The following is a 23,716-nucleotide window of genomic DNA, read 5'->3' as shown; positions in this document are numbered from 1 at the left end:
GAAAGTCACGTGTGCGGGCTGTGGAGTTTTAGACCATCTGGGTTCATAACCCAGCTGTACTCCTTAGTAGCTGGGTGGTTTTAGGCAAGTTATTTCCATAACTGTGCCTCAGTTTCCTCTTCTTTAAGGGGATTTGTAAGTGTACCTGCCTCATAGGGCCATTGTGAGCATTCAGTGAGACAGTGCAAGCATTGTGTTTGGTATAATACTTAGCAGAGATTTAGGGTTCTATTAGTATTAGCTAATGTCATTATTAAGGAGGTGCAGCACTTCCCCAGACCTTCTAGCAGAAGTTTTTCTTGTCTTTTCATAAGGGACAACGTAGAACCCCAAAGGTAAACTGTATAGTTCTAGTGCTTGATTTTTATCATTTAACATCTTTTCTGACCCACTTCCATACTCCCAAATAATGATGCCTCTCAGATGACAGAAGTTGCTGTATTTTTGCATGATACGTCTTTTTGTTTGACCTACATTGTACTTTGGCATGAAGTCTGCTCGTTGAGTATTGTAGAGTTTAAAGCCAAGGTGAAGGTCTGAGATAAATGGCACACGTCTACGTCCTTCCCCACAGCGTCTGCCTCAAGACTCCTGCCTGCTTGAAACACACCAAAGGCTGTGAAATTAATGATGTGCCTGACGCAATGCACTCCTGTCACCCAGCTGGAAAGTTAAGACACTGTTACTTATCCCTGAGAAGGTCTGTTGTCCATGCAAGCATTTTGTTCATTTGTTCTTTCATGAGTAATTGCATGGAGTAACGAAAAACACCTACTCAACTTACAGCTTGGCAGAAACAGTAGCTTATGTTTTCTGGAGACAAAATTAGAAGCAGGCTCCCTGGACCCCATCTTTAAGTCAAAATAAAATGTCTAGGGAACCACTGTGCCTCCCAGTAACCATGGCCCCTGTGGAGTAATATTGTTTAGGTCAAGATGTCCCAGAGTAAGAGGACAGGGAGAAGGGAAAGAGGGGAAGGAAAGTGTGTATTGGGATAATATGTTTTCATAGAGATGAAGAGGCAAACTGTTCTTCTTTCTTACTTTGTCCTTTCTATGTAGAAAAAAAGTTTACAGTACGCCAATCTTCCTCCTGCAATTATCAGAAGAGAAAAACTGAGTATACGTTGTTGAGAGGAGGAGTTACAGCTTAAGCTGTATTTTATTTATGATATTGAAGATTACATCTTTTCTGGGGAGCTTAAGTCTTAGCAAAACTAAACCACTGAGAAAGTATCTTTATTTTTTCCATTTTCACAGAAAAATGAATACTTGTTCTTTCCTTCCCTATAAAATATGATCATTCAGTTGGCAAGCATTTAGTAAACAACAACTACGCATAAGGCCTAAAAGGAAAACAGAATAATAAGACCCTGTCCTTTGCTCCAGAACTGGAAATCTAACAGCGGAGATATTTATCCAAATAATTATACCAGAGGGAAAGAGAGGTACTCAGTGCTGTGGGAACACGGAGAATGGAGAGTGTTTTTAAGTTGGAGAATTCGTGGAAGGTTTCATGGAGAAAGTAGCATTTGGACCAGTGTGGGATTCCCCACTACCGTGGGAAAGACAGACGGGAATTGTGACGGGTGGTGCTGAGGGACAGGGGGAGGATGAACAGCTTCAGGAAGCAGCATGAACAGAGATGAGTGGACTAGACAGTGCAGAGTGTCTGCCCTGGGCACACAGTGTGATGCGCCCAAGCACAGGACTGATGAGAATGGGGGTGAGGTCTGGGATCCCGAGTGGAAAATGACACTGAAAAAGTAAGTCAGACTGTCAGGGAGGGCCTTGAATGCCACGCAAAGACTTTTCAATTTATGATGTAGGTCAGTGCTTCCCCTGCTTTTCCACCAAAAATTGCCCTTAGTAGAAGAGGACAACAAAGTCAGCGTTCTCGGGGGAGGAGGGGAGGGATGAATAGGTGGAGCAAGGCGGGTGTTTAGAGCAGTGAAACCATCCTGTGTGCTACTGTGATGGTGGATACTTGACATTACGCATTTGTCAAAACCAAGGAATGAACAACACAGAGAATGGATTCTACTGTAAGCTGTGGGTTTTAGTTCATCATACTGTATCACTCTTGGTTCATCAGTTTTGTCAGCAAGCACACCACACTAATGCAAGCGTTAATAATAGGGGAAATGCATGTTAATAATAGGGGAAACTCTGTGTTTCAGGGTTTGCGGGGGAGGGAGAAAGGGAAAAGGGTATATGAGAACTTTGTAGTTTCTGCTCAATTTTTAAGTAAACCTAAAGCTGCTTTTAAAATAGTCTATTTTTTTTTTAATAGCGTTCTTTTAGCCGTGAAATGTACTACAAGTATAAAGTTTTTTTTTAGGAGTTTCATAGTATATCTTTAAAATCACCTGAATTTTTTGCTCTGTTTGTTTACACATAAATAACTATTTTATCATTAAAATTTTCCCTGAAACTTTTCAATAAAATAAATGACCCCTAGGGATATGATTCCTGTGTTGAGAAGCCTGACATTGGTTGGCAGGCAGTCACTGAAGTCATATGTTAAAAGTGAAACAAAAATAAACCAGTAAAATGATGAGCAAACAATTTTTCTTGCAACCCAGACGTTTTTTGCATCCTTATTTTCATTTCCCAGTATTCATACAGAAGCATACACACTAACTTTAACTCAGTCAACCTTTACTTTGTCTACAGAAGAACTTTGCAATAGGCCTGATGAGAAATAGTTGATGAACCCACTTTTGTGGATATTGCAGTTGAGACAAGAGAGGTGTATTTTGATAGGAAAGTAATATATACTAAGAAAAATGGATAGAGAAATAGAAAATAAGCATGCGGAGGAGATGGGCAAAGTAAATGGAGTGACGTGGGTTAGGTAGGTTTAGATGAAATTTGTTCAGTGGCTGCCCCTGTCATTAGGAGCACACACTGTTTTCTGGATGTCATTGAGACCCCGTATGACCTTTAAGCTATATCACCAGTGTAGCGTTTGTACTGTAACACAGATAACTTCAAGTTGTTTGGGTACTTATTCATGTAGATATTCAGACATGTGAACCCAAACCGTGCCTGATGAGTCCTCTTGGAACCACTGAAGCACATTCACAGCACTAGTCTCCTTATTTGTGTTTTCAAGGCGCTTTGTTTTTCTTATGAAGACCACAGCTGGAATCTTTAACCTCTTGCAAGAGTCAGCCTTTGAGAGCTACATTCTTTAGCTCTCTGCTTGCTGGGAAAAAACAAGAGGCCCATTCCCAGATACCCTTAGGAAAGTCATCCTGCTCTGATGAGAGCAGGGCTGTTTGTAGGACATTGATATGGGTGTGCCGTACACGTGACACTATCAGAGGGTCCTCAACTGTGATGTCCAGGTAAGGGGTGACTTCCCTCCATTAGTTCAACAGCCTGGCCGGCACTAAGAAGGTGGCTATGTTCTCTTCTCTCCTCATGATCACCTAGGTGACGTCACTTGACCCAAGACTCTTTGTTCCCTTTCTGTGGATCTTTACAAGATGGCACTGTCCTCCAGGACTAACGTCATAGCTATTCTTTTCTCCATTTCAGAAATTACCATGGTGGACACAGAGATGCCGTTTTGGCCCACCAACTTTGGGATCAGCTCCGTGGATCTTTCTGTGATGGACGACCACTCCCACTCCTTTGACATCAAGCCCTTCACCACCGTTGATTTCTCCAGCATTTCTGCTCCACACTATGAAGACATTCCGTTCCCAAGAGCTGACCCAATGGTTGCGGATTATAAGTATGACCTGAAACTCCAAGAGTACCAAAGTATGAGGTTTATTTCACTTTTCAGACTACTGAGACTAGAATTGGACTAATCTCTCATTCACACTGGGGTAAATGCTCCAGAGACTAAAGCCTATAGTGAAGCCGTTTACCATTCATTTATTCACCCATTTATCCATGAAGTAGTGGGCATTTATAATTGACCAAAAGCGAAGGTAGTGTGTGAACACCCCAGATCATCTTTCTCTGCCCCTTCCTTCCTTCCTGCCTCCTTTCTTTCTTTTCTTCTTTCCTTCTCAGGGACATTTTCCAGCATGATTACCTTGCCAGGTGCATCTCAGGCTAAGAGTCTATCCCCCCCAAACTTTGAATTCTTTTTTCCACTTGTAAGTAGATAAGGAACATTTTGTCACTTTTTATAACTTATCTCTAAATCACTATTGCATCTTTACTAATTCTGCAGTTTGAACAGCTTACAGTGAAACCTATTTTTCAGCACAAATTTAAATGTTGACATTGTAGGCTGTTGATAAATCTCCATGCCATTAACGCAATTCACATCAAGCCATCAGACTCAAGAAAAACTAAAACTGCACTTTTCAAGATTAAATTTCTGTGATGCTCTTTCCTTGATTTTTATCTCTTTGCTGATATGCTGTGTTTCCAAAGCCACCACCATGTAACTGCAGCCATTACTTGACAATAAGTAAGAACTTCCTGTAGTTCTAGTTGTTTTTTTTAAGATAAATGATATACTTGGTTATATTTATAGGTGTGGCTTTCAGTTGGAGCCTGATATGAAAATTTAACAGGCCTGATCCTGACCAACGGAAAGATAGTGCTTGCCTTCCATAGTGCCTCTCTCTATCAGAGATCATTTTACAAACCATCTTTTCTGACTCAACATTGATGGGAACCTGGTCTCTTATTTTTCATGTACCTTCAAGCTGGGCTTACCATACCTTTTCATGGCAGTGTTCCTTCTGTTTCCTTTGCAAGAGTGGTTTTAAAACACTTCTAAAATGCAACATTTAAATTAAAATGTATAATTTAATATTGTCACGAATGCCAAATACAGCACATTACGTAGCAAAATAACCTTAATGATCTCAAATACCATATGTTGCCTGTTAGAGCTTTAGTATTACGAGGTATTAGACAGTCATAGAACCACAAAGTTAAAAGTTAACCACAAAGTTAACCCCATTTTTTTCACAGGTGGGGCTCAGAGGTGTTGCGACTTGCCTTTGATTACAAAGCCTACTTTTTCCTGTGTATTTTTCATGTTCCATAGTTCATCTAACTTAAATAATAAAATAATGGCAGTAAGGTGTACTATAGTGACTTGCCCTGTTGCTTGTTGAGCAGTTTTTCATGTGATAATTACCTGCTCATGTTTTTCTATACACAGGTGCAATCAAAGTGGAGCCTGCATCCCCACCTTACTATTCTGAAAAGACTCAGCTGTACAATAAGCCTCACGAAGAGCCTTCCAACTCCCTCATGGCAATTGAATGCCGTGTCTGTGGGGATAAAGCTTCAGGGTTCCACTATGGAGTTCATGCTTGTGAAGGATGCAAGGTAAAAAAAATTTTTTTCTTTTTTGAAATAATTTGCTGAAAATGTACCTATTATGTCATTTCCTGTTGCAAACAGATGGCAAAGAACTGAGGTAACATTGTCAAGGTTTTAAATATTTTGGTAAAACCCATTCTTCAAATGATATAATACTTGAAAACCTAAGAAAATTGTTCAAAGCAAGGCTGCTTTGCCTCACTTCCCTTTTTCCAAAGTGGTCCTATGCAGCACCATCTAATTTGAACCTTGCATTTTGCAGATTTAAAAAAAAAAAAAAAAAGTCACTTGTTCAAGGTATCATGGAAAGACAGTGATGAGCTGACCCAGACCAGTACCCGGATTTCCTGAATATTCTATTATTGTTTTTCACTATACCATGGAATAGTCTGTGTATGTAAGACCCGATAAATAGATAGACAGATAGATAGATAATCTTCATTTGAGCCTTAGCACGGTCCTATAAAGTCAAGCTTATTTATGGCCACTTTACAGGTGTAGAAATCATGAATCAGTGAGACTTGCCCATCGTCATCCATCAGTAAGTGGCAGAGCCAGGACCAGAACATATATCTTATGACTCCTAAACCAATGCTCTGTGCTTTCTTATTCCAGCATCAGTTTGAGCTATGTGTTATGAGCAGGCAAAGCGATGTAACTATTTTGGAGAGGAGGTACTCTTTCTCCTCACCTCTTTTCTTTGTGAAAAAGGGTATTTTGGAAAGTTAATTTAGTAATATTCTGCCCAATTATTAAGAAAATGTTAATCTACTCATATTTTATTTTATTTTTATTTTTTAAATTTATTTAATTAATTAATTTATTTACTTGGCTGCATTGTGTCTTCATTGCTGTGCGCGGGCTTTCTTTAGTTGTGGTGAGCGGGGGCTGCTCTTCATTGTATTGCGTGGGCTTCTCACTGTGGTGGCTTCTCTTGTTGCGGAGCACAGGGTTCTAGGCGCGCAGGCTTCAGTAGTTGAGGCACGCAGACTCAGTAATTGTGGCTCACGGGCTCTAGAGCACAGGCTCCGTAGTTGTGGCACACGGGCTTAGCTGCTCCACGGCATGTGGGATCTTCCTGGGCCAGGGCTCGAACCTGTGTCCTATGCATTGGCAGGCTGATTCTTAACCACTGCGCCACCAGGGAAGTCCCTCTACTCATATTTTAAAATGTAGTTAGTCTTTTAAAAGAATTAATTCTAATAGGCTCAATGAATAAAATAGTAATCGAATAGTACTTATTATATACTCCAGGGCTCAGAATAAATTATTCATAAATACTTACCTTATAAAATAATGCTGCTTATAAAAGGTAAGATGAGATTCAATCCTCAGTTGGGCCTTTTTGTTCAGAATAAAGATATATGACAGCAGTTAGGTAGGTGTTAGAATATCTGGGTTCCTAACTGGACCATGGACCAAAAAAGGAAGTTAATATTTACTGAATTTCTACTATGCGCCAGATATTGTGCAAGATGCTTTTGCATATTATCATTTTTAAACCATATTCTGCCTAAGTTTTCACATCTATAAAATGATGGTGTTGAATTAGATGATCTCTAAAACCTCTTCAGTCCAATAGTTTATTACTCCGAAGGCAACTTAATAAAGTGAAAGAGACAAGCTAGTGGTCACCTGGCCACTTGCCCAAGTTCCCTAACCAATCACATGAGCACTTCAGCCCTCAGACACCTCGTGTGTAAAACAACTTGGTTAGATTAGCTCCCCAAGGGCTTCTTATTCATCTCTAAGTTCTAAAATTCCAAAATGACTCCTTGAAATACTACTGGCAAGAGATGGCTTTCGTTTAAAACACGAAAACCCATTCATTCTGTGATTGAAACCAAACTAAAATATCTGTGATCTTATATGAAATCATTATGTTCCCAAGGAGTAGTAAGAACATGTCATTTTGTTGAGTTAGATTTATATAATTTTGAGTAAATTGTGGCTAAATTCTGAGAAATACCCAAAGAAATCATTCACTTTTGGTCATCTCGGTAATTTATGCTGATAAATAAATAAAAGTCTGGTTGGTTAAGTTTCCACAATAAATTATTATTTTTATGGGCTGGTAAAACACTTAGAAAACTAGAAGGCTTAAACAAATAGTTTCACTGTGATTCTATTCATCAGATATTTGTAGAGAGGTTTTTTTTTTCTTTCTGAAATTTTTTTTTAATTTTTTAACTTTAATTTTATTTTTTTATACAGTAGGTTCTTATTAGTCATCAATTTTATACACATCAGTGTATACATGTCATTACCAATCGCCCAATTCATCACACCACCACCACCATCCCCCCGTGGCTTTCCCACCTTAGTGTCCATACGTTTGTTCTCTACATCTGTGTCTCAACTTCTGCCCTGCAAACCGGTTCATCTGTACCATTTTTCTAGGTTCCACCTACATGCGTTAATATACGATATTTGTTTTTCTCTTTCTGACTTACTTCACTCTGTATGACAGTCTCTACATCCATCCACGTCTCAACAAATGACCCAATTTCGTTCCTTTTTATGGCTGAGTAATATTCCATTGTATATATGTACCACATCTTCTTTATCCATTCGTCTGTCGATGGACATTTAGGTTGCTTCCATGTCCTGGCTATTGTAAATAGTGCTGCAATGCACATTGGGGTGCATGTGTCTTTTTGAATTATGGTTTTTTCTGGGTATATGCCCAGTAGTGGGATTGCTGGATCATATGGCAATTCTATTTTTAGTTTTTTAAAGAACCTCCATACTGTTCTCCATAGTGGCTGTATCAATTTACATTCCCACCAACAGTGCAAGAGGGTTCCCTTTTCTCCACACCCTCTCCAGCATTTGTTGTTTGTACATTTTCTGATGATGCCCATTCTAACTGGTGTGAGGTGATGCCTCACTGTAGTTTTGATTTGCATTTCTCTAATAATTAGTGATGTTGAGCAGCTTTTCATGTGCTTCTTAGCCATCTGTATGTCTTCTTTGGAAAAATGTCTATTTAGGTCTTCTGCCCATTTTTGGATTGGGTTGTTTGTTTCTTTAATATTGAGCTGCATGAGCTGTTTATATATTTTGGAGATTAACCCTTTGTCTGTTGATTCGTTTGCAAATATTTTCTCCCATTCTGAGGGTTGTCTTTTCGTCTTGTTTATGGTTTCCTTTTCTGTGCAAAAGCTTTTAAGTTTCATTAAGTCCCATTTGTTTATTTTTGGTTTTATCTCCATTACTCTATGAGGTGGATCAAAAAAGATCTTGCTGTGGGATTCCCTGGTCGCGCACTGGTTGAGAGTCCGCCCGCCGATGCAAGGGACACGGGCTCCTGCCCTGGTCCAGGAAGATCCCACATGCCGCAGAGCGGCTGGGCCTGTGAGCCATGGCCGCCGAGCCTGCGCGTCCAGAGCCTGTGCTCCGCAACGGGAGAGGCCACAATAGTGAGAGGCCCGCGTACCGCAAAAAAAAAAAAAAAAAAAAAAAGATCTTGCTGTGATTTATGTCAAAGAGTGTTCTTCCTATGTTTTCCTCTAAGAGTTTTATAGTGTCCGGTCTTACATTTAGGTCTCGAATCCATTTTGAGTTTCTTTTTGTGTATGGTGTTAGGGAGTGTTCTGATTTCATTCTTTTACATGTAGCTGTCCAGTTTGCCCAGCACCACTTATTGAAGAGACTGTCTTTTCTCCATTGTATATCCTTGCCTCCTTTGTCATAGATTAGTTGACCATAGGTGCCTGGGTTTATCTCTGGGCTTTCTATCTTGTTCCATTGATCTGTGTTTCTGTTTTTGTGCCAGTACCATATTGTCTTCATTACTGTAGCGTTGTAGTATAGTCTGAAGTCAGGGAGTCTAATTCTTCCAGCTCTGATTTTTTCCCTCAAGACTGCTTTGGCTATTCAGGGTCTTTTGTGTCTCCATACAAATTTTAAGATTTTTTGTTCTAGTTCTGTGAAAAATGCCATTGGTAATTTGATAGGGATTGCATTGAATCTGTAGATTGCTTTGGATAGTATAGTCATTTTCACAATATTGATCCTTCCAATCCAAGAACATGGTATATCTCTCCATCTGTTGGTATCATCTTTAATTTCTTTCATTAGTGTCTTATAGTTTTCTGCATACAGGTCTTTTGTCTCCCTAAGTAGGTTTATTCCTAGGTATTTTATTCTTTTTGTTACAGTGGTATAAGGGAGTGTTTCCTTAATTTCTCTTTCAGATTTTTCATCATTAGTGTATAGGAATGCAAGAGATTTCTGTGCATTAATTTTGTATCCTGTAACTTTACCAAATTCATTGATTAGCTCTAGTAGTTTTCTGGTGGCATTTTTAGGATTCTCTATGTATAGTATCATGTCATCTGCAAACAGTGGCAGTTTTACTTCTTCTTTTCCAAGTTGTATTCCTTTTATTTCTTTTTCTTCTCTGATTGCCATGGCTAGGACTTCCAAAACTATGTTGAATAATAGTGGTGAGAGTGGACATCTTTGTCTTGTTCCTGATCTTAGAGGAAATGCTTTCATTTTTCACCATTGAGAATGATGTTTGCTGTGGGTTTGTCATATATGGCCTTTATTATGTTGAGGTAGGTTCCCTCTTTGCCCACTTTCTGGAGAGTTTTTATCATAAATGGGTGTTGAGTTTTGTAAAAGCTTTTTCTGCATCTATTGAGATGATCATATGGTTTTTATTCCTTAATTTGTTAATGTGGTGTATCATATTGATTGATTTGTGTATATTGAAGAATCCTTGCATCCCTGGGATAAATCCCACTTGATCATCTTGTATGATCCTTTTAATGTGTTGTTGGATTCTGTTTGCTAGTATTTTGTTGAGGATTTTTGCATCTATGTTCATCAGTGATATTGGTCTGTAATTTTCTTTTTTTGTAGTATCTTTGTCTGGTTTTGGTATCAGGGTGATGGTGGCCTCATAGAATGAGTTTGGGAGTGTTCCTTCCTCTGCAATTTGTTGGAAGAGTTTGAGAAGGATGGGCATTAGCTCTTCTCTAAATGTTTGGTAGAATTCACCTGTGAAGCCATCTGGTCCTGGACTTTTGTTTGTTGGAAGATTTTAAATCACAGTTTCAATTTCATTACTTGTGATTTGTCTGTTCATATTTTCTATTTCTTCCTGGTTCAGTCTTGGAAGGTTATACCTTTCTAAGAATTTGTCCATTTCTTCCAGGTTGTCTATTTTATTGGCATAGAGTTGCTTGTAGTAGTCTCTTAGGATGCTTTGTATTTCTGCGGTGTCTGTTGTAACTTTTCCTTTTTCATTTCCAATTTTATTGATCTGAGTCCTCTCCCTCTTTTTCTTGATGAGTCTGGCTAATGGTTTATCAATTTTGTTTATCTGCTTAAAGAACCAGCTTTTAGTTTTATTGATCTTTGCTATTGTATTCTTTGTTTGTATTTCATTTATTTCTGCTCTGATCTTTATGATTTCTTTCCTTCTGCTAACTTTGGGTTTTGTTTGTTCTTCTTTCTCTAGTTCCTTCACGTGTAAGGTTAGATTGTTTATTTGAGATTTTTCTTGTTTCTTGAGGTAGGCTTGTATAGCTATAAAATTCCCTCTTAGAACTGCTTTTGCTGCATCCCATAGGTTTTGGATCATCATGTTTTCATTGTCATTTGTCTCTAGGTATTTTTTGATTTCTTCAGTGATCTCTTGGTTATTTAGTAACGTATTGTTTAGCCTCCATGTGTTTGTGTTTTTTACGTTTTTTTCCCCTGTAATTCATTTCTAATCTCATAGCACTGTGATCAGAAAAGATGATTGATATGATTTCAATTTTCTTAAATTTACTGAGGATTGATTTGTGACCCAAGATGTGATCTATCCTGGAGAATGTTCCATGTGCACTTGAGAGGTGTAATCTGCTGTTTTTGGATGGAATGTCCTATAAATATCAATTAAATCTATCTGGTCTATTGTGTCATTTAAAGCTTCTGTTTCCTTATTTATTTTCATTTTGGATGATCTCTGACCATTGGTGTAAGTGAGGTGTTAAAACCCCCCACTATTGTTGTGTTACTGTCGATTTCCTCTTTTATAGCTGTTAGCAGTTGCCTTATGTATTGAGGTGCTCCTATATTTAGAATAGTTATATCTTCTTCTTGGATTGATCCCTTGGTCATTATGTAGTGTCCTTCCTGTCTCTTGTAACATTCTTTATTTTAAAGTCTATTTTATCTGATAGGAGTATTTCTATTCCAGCTTTCTTTTGATTTCCATTTGCATGGAGTACGTTTTTCCATTCCTTCACATTCAGTCTGTATGTGTCCCTAGGTCTGAAGTGGGTCTCTTGTAGACAGCATATATATAGGTCTTGTTTTTGTATCCATTCAGCAAGCCTGTGTCTTTTGGTTGGAGCATTTAATCCATTCACGTTTAAGGTAATTATTGATATGTATGTTCCTATGACCATTTTCTTAATTGTTTTGGGTTTGTTTTTGTAGGTCCTTTTCTTCTCTTCTGTTTCCCACTTAGAGAAGTTCCTTTAGCATTTGTTGTAGAGCTGGTTCGGTGGTGCTGAATTCTCTTAGCTCTTGCTTGTCTGTAAAGCTTTTGATTTCTCCATCGAATCTGAATGAGATCCTTGCCGGGTAGAGTAATCTTGGTTGTAGGTTCTTTCCTTTCATCACTTTAAGTATATCATGCCACTCCCTTCTGGCTTGTAGCATTTCTGCTGAGAAATCAGCTGTTAACCTTATGGGAGTTCCCTTGTATGTTATTTGTTGTTTTTCCCTTGCTGCTTTCAATAATTTTTCTTTGTCTTTGACTTTTGCCAATTTTATTACTATGTGTCTCTGCATGTTTCTCCTTGGGTTTATCCTGTATGGGACTCTCTGTGCTTCCTGGACTTGGGTGGCTATTTCCTTTCCCATGTTAGGGAAGTTTTCGAGTATAATCACTTCAGATATTTTCTCAGGTCCTTTCTCTCTCTCTTCTCCTTCTGGGACCCCTAAAATGTGAATGTTGTTGCGTTTAATGTTGTCCCAGAGGTGTCTCTTAGGCTGCCTTCATTTCTTTTCATTCTTTTTTCTTTATTCTGTTCTGCAGCAGTGAATTCCACCATTCTGTCTTCCAGGTCACTTATCAGTTCTTCTGCCTCAGTTATTCTGCTATTGATTCCTTCTAGTGTATTTTTCATTTCAGTTATTGTATTGTTCATCTGTGTTTGTTTGTTCTTTAATTCTTCTAGGTCTTTGTTAAACATTTCTTGCATTTTCTCGATCTTTGCCTCCATTCTTTTTCCGAGGTCCTGGATCATCTTCACTATCATTATTCTGAATTCTTTTTCTGGAAGGTTGTCTATCTCCACTTCATTTAGTTGTTTTTCTGGGGTTTTATCTTGTTCCTTCATCTGTTACATAGCCCTCTGCCTTTTCATCTTGTCTATCTTTCTGTGAATGTGGTTTTTGTTCCACAGGCTGCAGGATTGTTGTTCTTCTTGCTTCTGCCTGTAGAGAGTTTTAACATTTCTGAGAATAGCTAAAAACTGAAAGACAAATATTGTAAGAAGCTAAGTTCTGAGGGCATAAAAACTTAGAAGGTAAAAGAAAGCAAAGAGGAAAAGTAGCAAAAAGAAAACAGGGAGGAGAAAACCCAAGTGCCCTCGAGTTACAAACAGAAATGTTCTAAGGCAAAAATGGAGAATAAACACTTAGAACCTGACGAATCTAGGGGAGTCCTTCACCTACCAGAGATAAACAAATAAAGAAAAGCAGTAGAAAAAAATTAACAGTATTGTAAAGTAACCTGCAGTAACTTGGAAACCATCCAAAATATGGATTACAGACTTCCTAGACTAAAATGCAAGGAAGGTTATGCTATCGTTGGATATCCTGGTCATTTTAAAGATAAGAACAAGAAAAATGTTAGAGGAATAATGTAATTTGGCTTCTCCAAGTATAAGTCATCAGTTCTCAAATTGTGGTCTGGGAATGGGGTCCCTAAGATCCTTTCAAGACACCCATGAGGTTGACGCTATTTTCATAATAATAATAAGTTGTTATTTACCTTTTTCATTCTCATTCTCTCAGGAGTGTAAGTGGAGTGTTCTAGAAACTACATGACATGGAATGTTAGCATAGTTCTGATGCCTGATGGAATGTGGCCTGTGTGTTCTTGTACATAGTAATTTCTCAGGTTTTATTTCTAGTCTGATCAATGCTAATAGGTATAGCCCACATAAACAAAAGCTCTTTGGAAACCTCAACAATTTGTACAAGAGTAAAGGGGTATGGGCTTCCCTGATGGTGCAGTGGTTGAGAGTCCACCTGCTGATGCAGGGGACACGGGTTCGTGCCCCGGTCCGGGAAGATCCCACATTCCGCGGAGTGGCTGGGCCCATGAGCCATGGCCACTGAGCCTGCGCGTCCTATGGAGTTAAACAAAATTGCTGCCACCCTCTGAATGCAGCTAAGTTAGACCAGTGGCCGTCAGTAATCAAAGATATCACCTTAGCTCATCAACAATACTCAGTGAAAATGAAATTAACACATGTGTTACACTCACCTGTATGTATTTTCTGAAAGGTGCTTTGGCAATTTAACATTTGTTATTTCAGTAGAATGTGGGATATACCCATAATTAAAATACAGTTGACCACAAACCTGCAACCTAATTTATGGATTGCAAAAAATAGTTATAATCCTTAAGATAATTGTCAGTAAGTCTTCTTAAACAGCTTTACAATGCCAGTGGAACAGGTTTATGTTGGTGATCCTTGCCAAAATTCAGATAGGAATAAAAAGATTGGGTTTGGATTACAGGGAAACAGTGATGGAGTATTTGGTTATTAACATTACAGATTTAGGTAATGTATAACCTGTAGCTACTGAAAGACTAATAAACTCTACAGCTTGCAAAGCTGGCATTTATTGCTTACAAATTGGACACTTATTTTTTTCTCTAGTAGGTTTTCATCATATTTTTGTGCCTTTAGTGAAAGATCATTTTAGAGCCATAGACTTAGCTAAAGGCATAAGGAAGCACAATCTACCATACAATATAGTGTAATCTGTTTTTGTATTTCTATGTATTTTTTGTATCCTACCTCAGAAAGAGTTTTTAGTATATTCCCATGTGCCAGTGGCAGCTCGTTGATTCACCCTCTGTGGGCCATACCATTTCATGATAAAGCTGAATGCAGGTCCAACACAGGGCGTTTAATCTCATTGTAAACTTAACAGTACCACTCTTAGGTCTCATTGCACCTGAAGTTTTGTTACTTGTAAAGCAATGAAGGAGCAGTTGGAGAAATATTTTTTAAAGCAGAAAAAACAAAAAATGGGCATTACATTCTCACAAGCAAATATGAAGACTTTATAATAAAAATATACACAAAACCATTTTCTGAAATGGTGACTGATGCATCTCCATCACACCAGTTCACAGACTTCATGATAATCAGAACTGTGAGCTGTTGAAATTGCACATCATTTTATGGACACTGACACAATAAAAAAGAGTGTTGTTAGAGAGTGTTTCTTTATTGGCAATATGAAGAAACTTTTGAGAAGCCTGCTTCATCCTTCAAGTCAAGAAATAATTTTACAGAAGAAACACTGAGAGGCTTGTATCTTCCTCTCTAGGTTTCTTGAAAGAGTCAAATTGCAAGAAAACAGTTGGTTATCATGAACTTAGTCTTAAAAGAAAAGTAAAAGTAAATTCCAAGGTTGTGCTGGAGTCTGTATATATTTAGTTCAAGATTTTAGGTGCATAGTCAGTACGTAAATGACATACAGAGTGATTACCCTTCAACACTGGAATCATTACAAAAAGAATGTGATACACTTTGAAAGACATCATAGGAGTCAAAACAAAAAATTACATTATAAGGGTTAAGCTTAAAAAACATAGTTCTCACATTAAAAAGCCTTCCTCTCCAACCATGCCAAATAGGTGAGTACTCTGGGACCTGTCAGCTAGCCAAGCAGCATTTTCAACCACTAATATTAGGTTTTAACAGTGAACATCAGAGAAGCAGTCAAGGATATCATAAAATATATATGGTCACGATGGCAAAAATCAAAACAAAACTTCTCACCAATATTTATCAGTGACAACAGTTCTGTACTTTAGCCTTGTATGAATCATTGGGGGAAAAATGGCTTTTAAATATTCAAAGCTTCTTATAACCCTTTGAGAATTAAAGAGGCTTAACTTTCCAGCATACCCTACATAGGACATACCGTTTGAGATATTAGTGATCTCACAAGAGGTAGGGAAAACTCTCCAAAACATTAATAACAAAACAAACAAACAAACAAAATCCTAGGTCTTGAGATGTAGCTGCAGGCATACTTGGAGGGGCAGGGCAGAGTTTCCTCATGATAGACGCCCATAGAAATACTGAGGTGCAGCATTGCCCTACAGGTAGATGCCTATGTCAGTATTCTGAGCTGTCAGTGAGGAGAAGCTGAGTCTGGGGCTTCTGAGTTGAGCCACAATTCTCAAGAGAGTCTGAAATAGTCATAAGCCAGTGGCACTCCTGGCTTTCAACAGAAGGATCTTTAAATTCTCTTTGGAGGAAAGAATTCCCAATTTAGACCCTGTAGGATTCTCACAGTTTAAGGTCAAGAAATGAGTTCAAAATAAAATGTCAGCAAACACATAAGTAGGCAATCAACTTGATGACGTTCACCAGAAGTAAACAAATAAAAAAGCAGACTTAGACCTCTCCACCCCTACCCAAGGAAAGCAGATATTGGAATTGCCTGATACAGAATGTACAACAGCTGTGTATGAATTGTTCAAAGATAGAGGGCAGAATCATAGCAATGAATGAGCAATAATAGACTATCTGACCAACAGTTTTGAAAACAGGTGAAGCTTCTAAAAGTGAAAAATACAACCATTGAAATAAAAATTCAATGCAAGGGTTAAATAGCGTACTAGAAACAGGAGAAGAAAGGATTACTGAACTGAAAGATATACGCAAAGAAATGACTAAGAATGAGACCAACAGTGTCTTAAAGAATATGTCCTACCCAGAATCTGCTAGAATTTGAAGCCTCTTTTAGTTCTTTAAGTATTCATAGGATCTTTGAATATTAAAAATATGTCTTCTTTAGTGATGAATAGTAGAGTAATGTACAGAACTCTTCTTACTGATGAACTCTGGTGAGAAAAGTTTGCTTTTACTTACTTTTGCCATTGTAATTATATATTTTTGTCATCTTATTTGGCTGTTCTGATGTTTACCTTCATGATCAACATTAATAAGTAATTAATGGTAAGAAGGTGAAAAATATAAAAGAGAAGTTGGGAAATATTGAAGGATTGAAAAGAAATTCTAACACTTAACTAATTGGAGTACCAGAGCTGATGAACAAGTGAAACCATGATGCAGAAACCATGTGCAAGAAGATAAATGAAAGAAATCCATGGCTAGACACACTGCAGTAAAACTGCAGAATATGGAAAACAAAGAGAATATATAAATGCAACCAAAGTCAATTGACAACAGACATCTCAACAGGAACAATGAAAGCACAGGGACAATGGAATTCAGAGTGTTAAGAGGAAAAACTGAGTACCCTGTGATCTTTCAAGAATGAGAGCAAAATGAAAAGGTTTACAAGTTAAAAAAAAAAAAGAGTGAAATAGTAAACTTCAAGGATCGCAAGTCATAGAGAGGGGAATATATTTGAAATACCTGTATATAGTATGATACTAGTTAATAAAGCCCCCAAACTAGCATACCTAAGCAATGTATTATTTAATTTTATAGATTGTGTGATAAAACTATATTTTCTTAAAGGTCAAGGAAATGATAAACTCAAAATTGGGGATAATGATTATATTGTCCAGAGGCCACAGAGGCAGGAGTTGGATAAGGGAAGAACTCATAAGTGCATGCAAGTGGCTGGTTATGATTTTAAATCTTGGGTTGAACAGTGGGCTCATGTGTGATAATTGTCTTATTATGTTTTATAGTTACATGTATTTCCTACATGTTTGTAATTATTACCTTTAATAAGATAGCAACAAAAACTGAAAGGAAAGGAGTATGCCAGTGGACTTGTAATATCTCAGTCATAGTTTAGAATCACAAAATATCAGAGATGGCCTAGAAAGGAAGTTAAATGACACACATATTTACTCAACAGATTTTAATGTAGCACTGTTGTTGGAGTTTGGGTTACATCTAGGGGCATAAGAGACCATCCCTTCTCCCAGGGAGCTCACAATTTTAGTTGGACAGTAGGGGAAGAGCAGAAAATAAACATAAATATAATAAGTAAATTATATGGTATGTTAGGAAGTTATAAAGTCTATTGGGAAAAAAGAAGAACAGAGTAAAGGAGAACAAGAACTGCCAGGAGAGGTGGGGACAGGGACAGGCCACAGTATGAAATAAGGTAGATAAGCCTCATTGAGAAGTCAAGGTGTTAGCACAACTTGAAGGCAGTGAGGGAAACAGGCAATTGTGTATTTAGAGCAAGAGCTTTCCTCATGAGAAAAAGAAGTTGAGAATGACTTCAAGGATGGAGTTGTATCAGCTGAGATGGAGAGAGCTGCAGTGAAATAAGCTTGCAGGGTATGGTTAGGACTTCACAGTTGGACCTGCTGGGTTAGAGATGGTGTTAGATTTCCAAGTGAAGATGTCAAGTAAGCAGCTGAACATACTTGTCTAGAGTTCAAGGTAGAAATCTGGAGAAAGTCAAAATGCATGTCAGTGGTAGAGTCAGTCCTAATTCAGTGCTTTTTGTATCAAACAGGGCCAGATAAATTTGAAAGAATTAAGAAGTGAGTTTCATGAAGATGAGCACAATAGAAATGAGTAGGAATATTCTGAACAACAACCAAAAAAAATGGAGTAAGAAAATGTTTCTCATTAGAATTTTTTTTCAGGTCTTTCAAAAATATGTAAATGTAACAGAATTCAGTTAGCCTCAAATGGACATATTTGCTATTTTGAGATAGCTGTCAATTTTCTGAGGATTTATGTATTACTTCTCATGTTATTTTCTGTTATCTCTTCTTGTTTGTAGGCTACAACGATTATGGAGCACTCTTTCAAATGCATAAATAAATGAAACCAATTCTGTAGGAAATTATGCAACATAGAGAATTCCAAAAAATTATCCACATGTGGATTTTTATTGGCCCTGCTCATGTTTTAGAATGAAATGACTATAACTTTGCCAAACTGCTTAGCACAATTATAAGGCTGGGGCATGCTGTTGGAATGATTTACAGAGAGACTGAACTGATTACATGGTGTTTTATTTGCATTACATTAAATCCAGAGCACTTCTTAGAGCTTGCTGAAATCCAGATGTAGAGCCAAGATGCATTCAATGACATCAGTGGGTTGTGGTCACTGTCTAAGAGCTAAAAAAAGGATACTGGAGATCCTCTGGTTCTTTATATTATAGCAGAGAAAACTGAGAGAGATTAAGTGATTTATCTAAAGTCACCAGTGACAGAATGTGTCAAGAACCTACCTTAGCCTCTGATACCCAGGCTAGCGTACCTTTAGCCATTGTCACAAGCACTCAAAATTTGCTTCCTTTTTTTCCATATCCCTTTGCAGGGTTTCTTCCGGAGGACAATCAGATTGAAGCTTATTTATGATAGGTGTGATCTTAACTGTCGGATCCACAAAAAAAGTAGAAATAAATGTCAGTACTGTCGGTTTCAGAAGTGCCTTGCTGTGGGGATGTCTCATAATGGTAAGTGAACCCTTAGTCCCACCTACTTTATTATTCTCATTGTGGCTGCCAGATCAGTAGACATGAGGGCCGCTGCTGAAAACGTGTACAGTTTTTCCACAGATTGCCAGATTTCAGAATACTGCACGTTGATAAAACGTTTCTCAATCAGGTCAGAATTTTTCAGCTTTAAATGTGAATCCTTCTCTCTTATAGTTGAGCATCTGCCTTGATGGGAGAAAAGACTGGGAAATCTGGGAGGTAATGGAAATAACTGTAGTATTCTGAAACAAATGTAATGATAGTTGTGGTTAATTTTTTGTGTTGCTTTAATAGTATTAAAAACAGATTATACTTTACTTATATATATCAGTAGTTTCTACTTTATTTTTTTAAAATTTTGGGGGGTATAGTTGATTTACAAATTTGTGTTAGTTTCAGGTAGACAGCAAAGTGAATCAGTTATACATGTACATACATCCACTCTTTTTTTTTTTTTAACATTCTTTTCCCATATAGGCCATTACAGAGTATTGAGTAGAGTTCCCTGTGCTCTACAGCAGGTTCTTATTAGTTATCTATTTTATATATAGTAGTTTCTACTTTTAATGTAAGAAAATTCTGATTTCTGGATATGGAACTTAAGTGGTATATCAGAATTTAGATATATGTCTTTTTTTCTCTTTACTATGCAAAAATGAGTAGAACACTATCCTTGACTTTATGCAGCATACAATTTGTGGATTAAGTAAATATTTTAAAGTTTCACAAAACTTCAGTATCCATAGTAACATAAGAGAGTAAAACTTTCTACTTTTTAAACCTGTATCTAAAGTCAGGCATATGGGGCTTCCCTGGTGGCACAGTGGTTGAGAGTCCGCCTGCCGATGCAGGGGACACGGGTTCGTGCCCCGGTCCGGGAAGATCCCACATGCTGCGGAGCGGCTGGGCCCGTGAGCCATGGCCGCTGAGCCTGCGCGTCCGGAGCCTGTGCTCCGCGATGGGAGAGACCACAGCAGTGAGAGGCCCGCACACCGCAGGGAAAAAAAAACAAACAAAAAAACTGTTAAAGTCAGGCATATGATTTGGAATGTTGACTTGAGGGAAGGATTGTAGAAGACACATGTTTTCATGAACTGTAGCATGAACTCAGTAACATCATGGAAGACAGCACTGTTTGAAGAAATAGTTCTTAATTTGGCTCTCATTAGTTGACTGGCTCACAAAAAATAATTTTGATGTAATTTGGTAGTATTATATTTGTCAAGAATTAGTCAGTTCTTTCCAAAATAATTATGGGTTCAAGAGATATAAAATGCCAAAGTAATCAAATTAAATCCAAAGTCTCATGTCATCATATACCCTGTTTTTTTTTCTTTTACCTTTTCCTCTCTCAAAATTAATCTGCTAAGAAGATATAATATTTGAAGTCAGTCTTTATCAGTAAGGACTCCAAAGCATCTGTGAAAATTAAATTTTTGTTCCATCATGCAGATGTTTGGTTTTTATAGCAGAAATCAAGATATTTGGGAATCACTAATTGAACTGATCTTCTACCCTTTAAAAATAGTTTAAAAAATTATATTTGTTGGCTTCCCTGGTGGCGCAGTGGTTGAGAATCTGCCTGCCAATGCAGGGGACACGGGTTCGAGCCCTGGTCTGGGAGGATCACACATGCCGCGGAGCAACTGGCCCCGTGAGCCACAAATACTGAGCCTGCGCGTCTGGAGCCTGTGCTCCGCAACGAGAGGCTGCGATAGTGAGAGGCCCGCGCACCGCGATGAGGAGTGGCCCCCACTTGCCGCAACTAGAGAAAGCCCTCGCACAGAAACGAAGAGCCAACACAGCCATAAATAAATGAATAAATAAATAAATAAAAATTAAAAAAAATTATATTTGTATCATAATATGGGGTCATTTTCTCTAAAGGCAAGAATGTATTTTGAATAGATCCATCAGCTATACTAGGCAGGATAGAAATTTGGTCCAACTTTCCTCAACAGTTGATTATATCTGCTGTGTATACAACTGCAGTCATTAATTGCAAGATAATTTGCTGGTTTAATTCCATCAGTTTCCTTTTTATTTCAGACTTCATAAAACATAAGTGTACCTTTTCAATTCAAGGGTTATACTTTAGGTGATGCAATCAAGTTGCAATAAACTTTTTTTTTTTTTTTTTTTGGCTGTGTTGGGTCTTCGTTGCTGCACGCAGGCTTTCTCTAATTGTGGCGAGCAGGGGCTACTCTTTGTTGTGGTGCACGGACTTCTCATTGAGATGGCTTCCCCATTGCAGAGCATGGGCTCTAGGCACGCGGGTTTCAGTAGTTGTGGCACACGGGCTCAGTAGTTGTGGCTTATGGGCTCTAGAGCACAGGCTCAGTAGTTGTGGTGCACAGGCTTAGTTGCTCCGCGGCATGTGGGATCTTCCCAGACCAGGGCTCAAACCCATGTCCCCTGCTTTGGCAGGCAGATTCTTAAGCACTGTGCCACCAGGGAAGCCCGCAATAAACTTATTTTATCTTTATGAAGAAATCCTTGACTTTAAGGTCATTATTACTAAGACTGCCTAGGAAAGGAGACCAGTTTTGCTTTTAATGCTATTTATTTTTTTGTCCTTTAAAAATTGTCACTTTTCATATTGAAGAAAAATATATTTCCTATTGCTTGCGCACATTCACATAAAATATATCTCCTATTTCTTATTATTTATAAGCAAATAATATTTAAAGTCCAACCTATATAGTATTGATGGTATAATTTTATCTTTCCAGAAAAGTCAAAGAAAGCTATCATGAACTTGATAATAAGGTCATCTTTTGACTTGTTATGACAATTAGCTTACTCTATTCAGAGAGAGGAGCAGTCTTGGTAGAGTGTTTGGTTAGTTCATGCACAGGCCAAAAGGAAGAAAGAAAGAAAGAAAGGTGGGGTGGGGGAGAGAGAGAGAGAGAGACAGAACGCGAGAGCGAAAGAGAGAGAGAGAGAGAGAAGGAAAGGAAGGAAGGAAGGGAGGGAGGGAGGAAAGAGAGAGAGAGAGGGAGGGAGGGAGGGAGAGAGAGAGAGGGAAAGGAAAGAAAGAAAGAAAGAAAGAAAGAAAGAAAGAAAGAAAGAAAGAAAGAAAGAAAAAGAAAATAAATGTCACGGCATCAAACACATGCAGTTCAGCATTTACAGGATTGGAAACATGATGAAGAAAATCCCTTTTCATGGGTTTTGATGGGAACAGGTTGCACAGAAAACATCCATTTGGTCTATACACATGAAGGGGAACTCAACAAGTAGGTTTTGATTAGTTTTGTCTATTATCCTGGTGAAGGAAACATTTCCAAATACAAAGTTTTCTAGGATATTGTAGTAACTACTTAAAATTCCTTGCTCTGGCCAGTGTGAGGCCAACAGTAATGAGGTTTCCATTCTTATAGAAAGTCTTTTTCTTAGTGGTTTGTGTGAATGGACCTCAATGTAATAACTGACCAAGTTATCAAAAGAGGTTTCTAGGGTTATACCCAGACCAACTCCTTTTTTTTTTTTAATACTTTTTTGGGTATTTTCTTTTTTTAAATTTATTTTTATTTTATTTTATATTAATATTTTATATAAATATTTATTTTATTTTTGGCTGTATCGGGTGTTCCATTGCTGTACGCGGGCTTTCTCTAGTTGCAGCGAGCAGGGGCTACTCTTCATTGCAGTGCACAGACTTCTCATTGCAGTGGCTTCTCTTGTTGCAGAGCATGGGCTCTAGGAGCGCAGGCTTCAGTAGTTGTGGCTCGTGGGCTCTAGGAGCGCAGGCTCAGTAGTTGTGGCACACGGGCTTCAGTAGTTGTGGCTCGCGGGCTCTAGGAGCGCGGGCTTCAGTAGTTGTGGTGCACGGGCTTAGCTGCCCCGCGGCATGTGGGACCTTCCCAGTCCAGGACTCGAACCTGTGTCCCCTGCATTGGCAGGTGGTTTCTTAACCACTGTGCCACGAGGGAAGCCCCCAAGATCAGCTCTTGCTATTCACAGTACACACGAGAAGAAATAAACATCCCCCAAAGTGAATTCTCTCCATTCTGGGTTACTTTTCCTTCTGCTCTTTGGTCTCTGTTCAGTCCCTTCAGTGCATTTAGCTTCCCGGTTAGCCATCCGCTCCCACCTTTGAAGGAGACTTTGAAGTCACCTTCAAGGATCCCTAGGGACTCTGGGAACTTTCCCAGATTTGTTGAAAAATCACTAAAATCAATGATTGTGGGCTCCCCTGGTGGCACAGTGGTTAAGAACCCGCCTGCCAATGATGCAGGGGACACGGGTTTGAGTCCTGGTCCGGGAAGATCCCATATGCTGCAGAGCAGCGAATCCCATGCACCTCAACTACTGAGCCTGTGCTCTAGAGCCTACGAGCCACAACTAGTGAGCCTGTGTGCCATAACTACTGAAGCCCACGCACCTAGAGCCCTTGCTCCACAACAAGAGAAGCCACCGAAATGATAAGCCTGCGCACCACAGCGAAGAGTAGCCCCCACTCGCCACAACTAGAGAAAGCCCGGGCACAGCAGCAAAGACCCAGTGCAACCAAAAATAAAAAATAATAAATTAATTACTTAATTTTTAAAAAATCAGTGATTGCTAAGTCCTTTCAACTTTGAAAATTCTATGATTCTATGTAAATCAAACAGCCTACCTCACTTTTCAACCAGCTAGTCCACGTCTTACACACAGTGCCACAGTCTTCCAAGTATCTAGATATCTGTCATTTGCCTGAATTTAAAAGTTTCCAC

The 23,716-nt window shown here is 38.5% G+C and overlaps 1 protein-coding gene across 1 annotated transcript in view; it reads left to right on the top strand.

The window, feature by feature from the left end:
* PPARG (peroxisome proliferator activated receptor gamma) overlaps positions 1-23,716 on the top strand; it is a 131,969-nt gene that overhangs the window by 77,903 nt on the left and 30,350 nt on the right. Inside the window, exons 3-5 of the mRNA XM_082639406.1 lie at positions 3,546-3,773; positions 5,143-5,312; positions 18,839-18,977. Of these exons, the coding sequence (XP_082495532.1) occupies positions 3,554-3,773; positions 5,143-5,312; positions 18,839-18,977 (529 nt within the window). The 5' untranslated portion in view covers positions 3,546-3,553. The remainder of the gene's footprint in view (positions 1-3,545; positions 3,774-5,142; positions 5,313-18,838; positions 18,978-23,716) is intronic.

This window comes from Mesoplodon mirus (genome assembly GCF_964341445.2).
Source record: "Mesoplodon mirus genome assembly, chromosome: 12".
In the NCBI taxonomy this organism is placed as follows: domain Eukaryota; kingdom Metazoa; phylum Chordata; class Mammalia; order Artiodactyla; family Ziphiidae; genus Mesoplodon; species Mesoplodon mirus.
The sequence above is the reverse complement of the archived record's forward strand: the minus strand, read 5'-3'. Positions and strand labels throughout refer to the sequence as shown.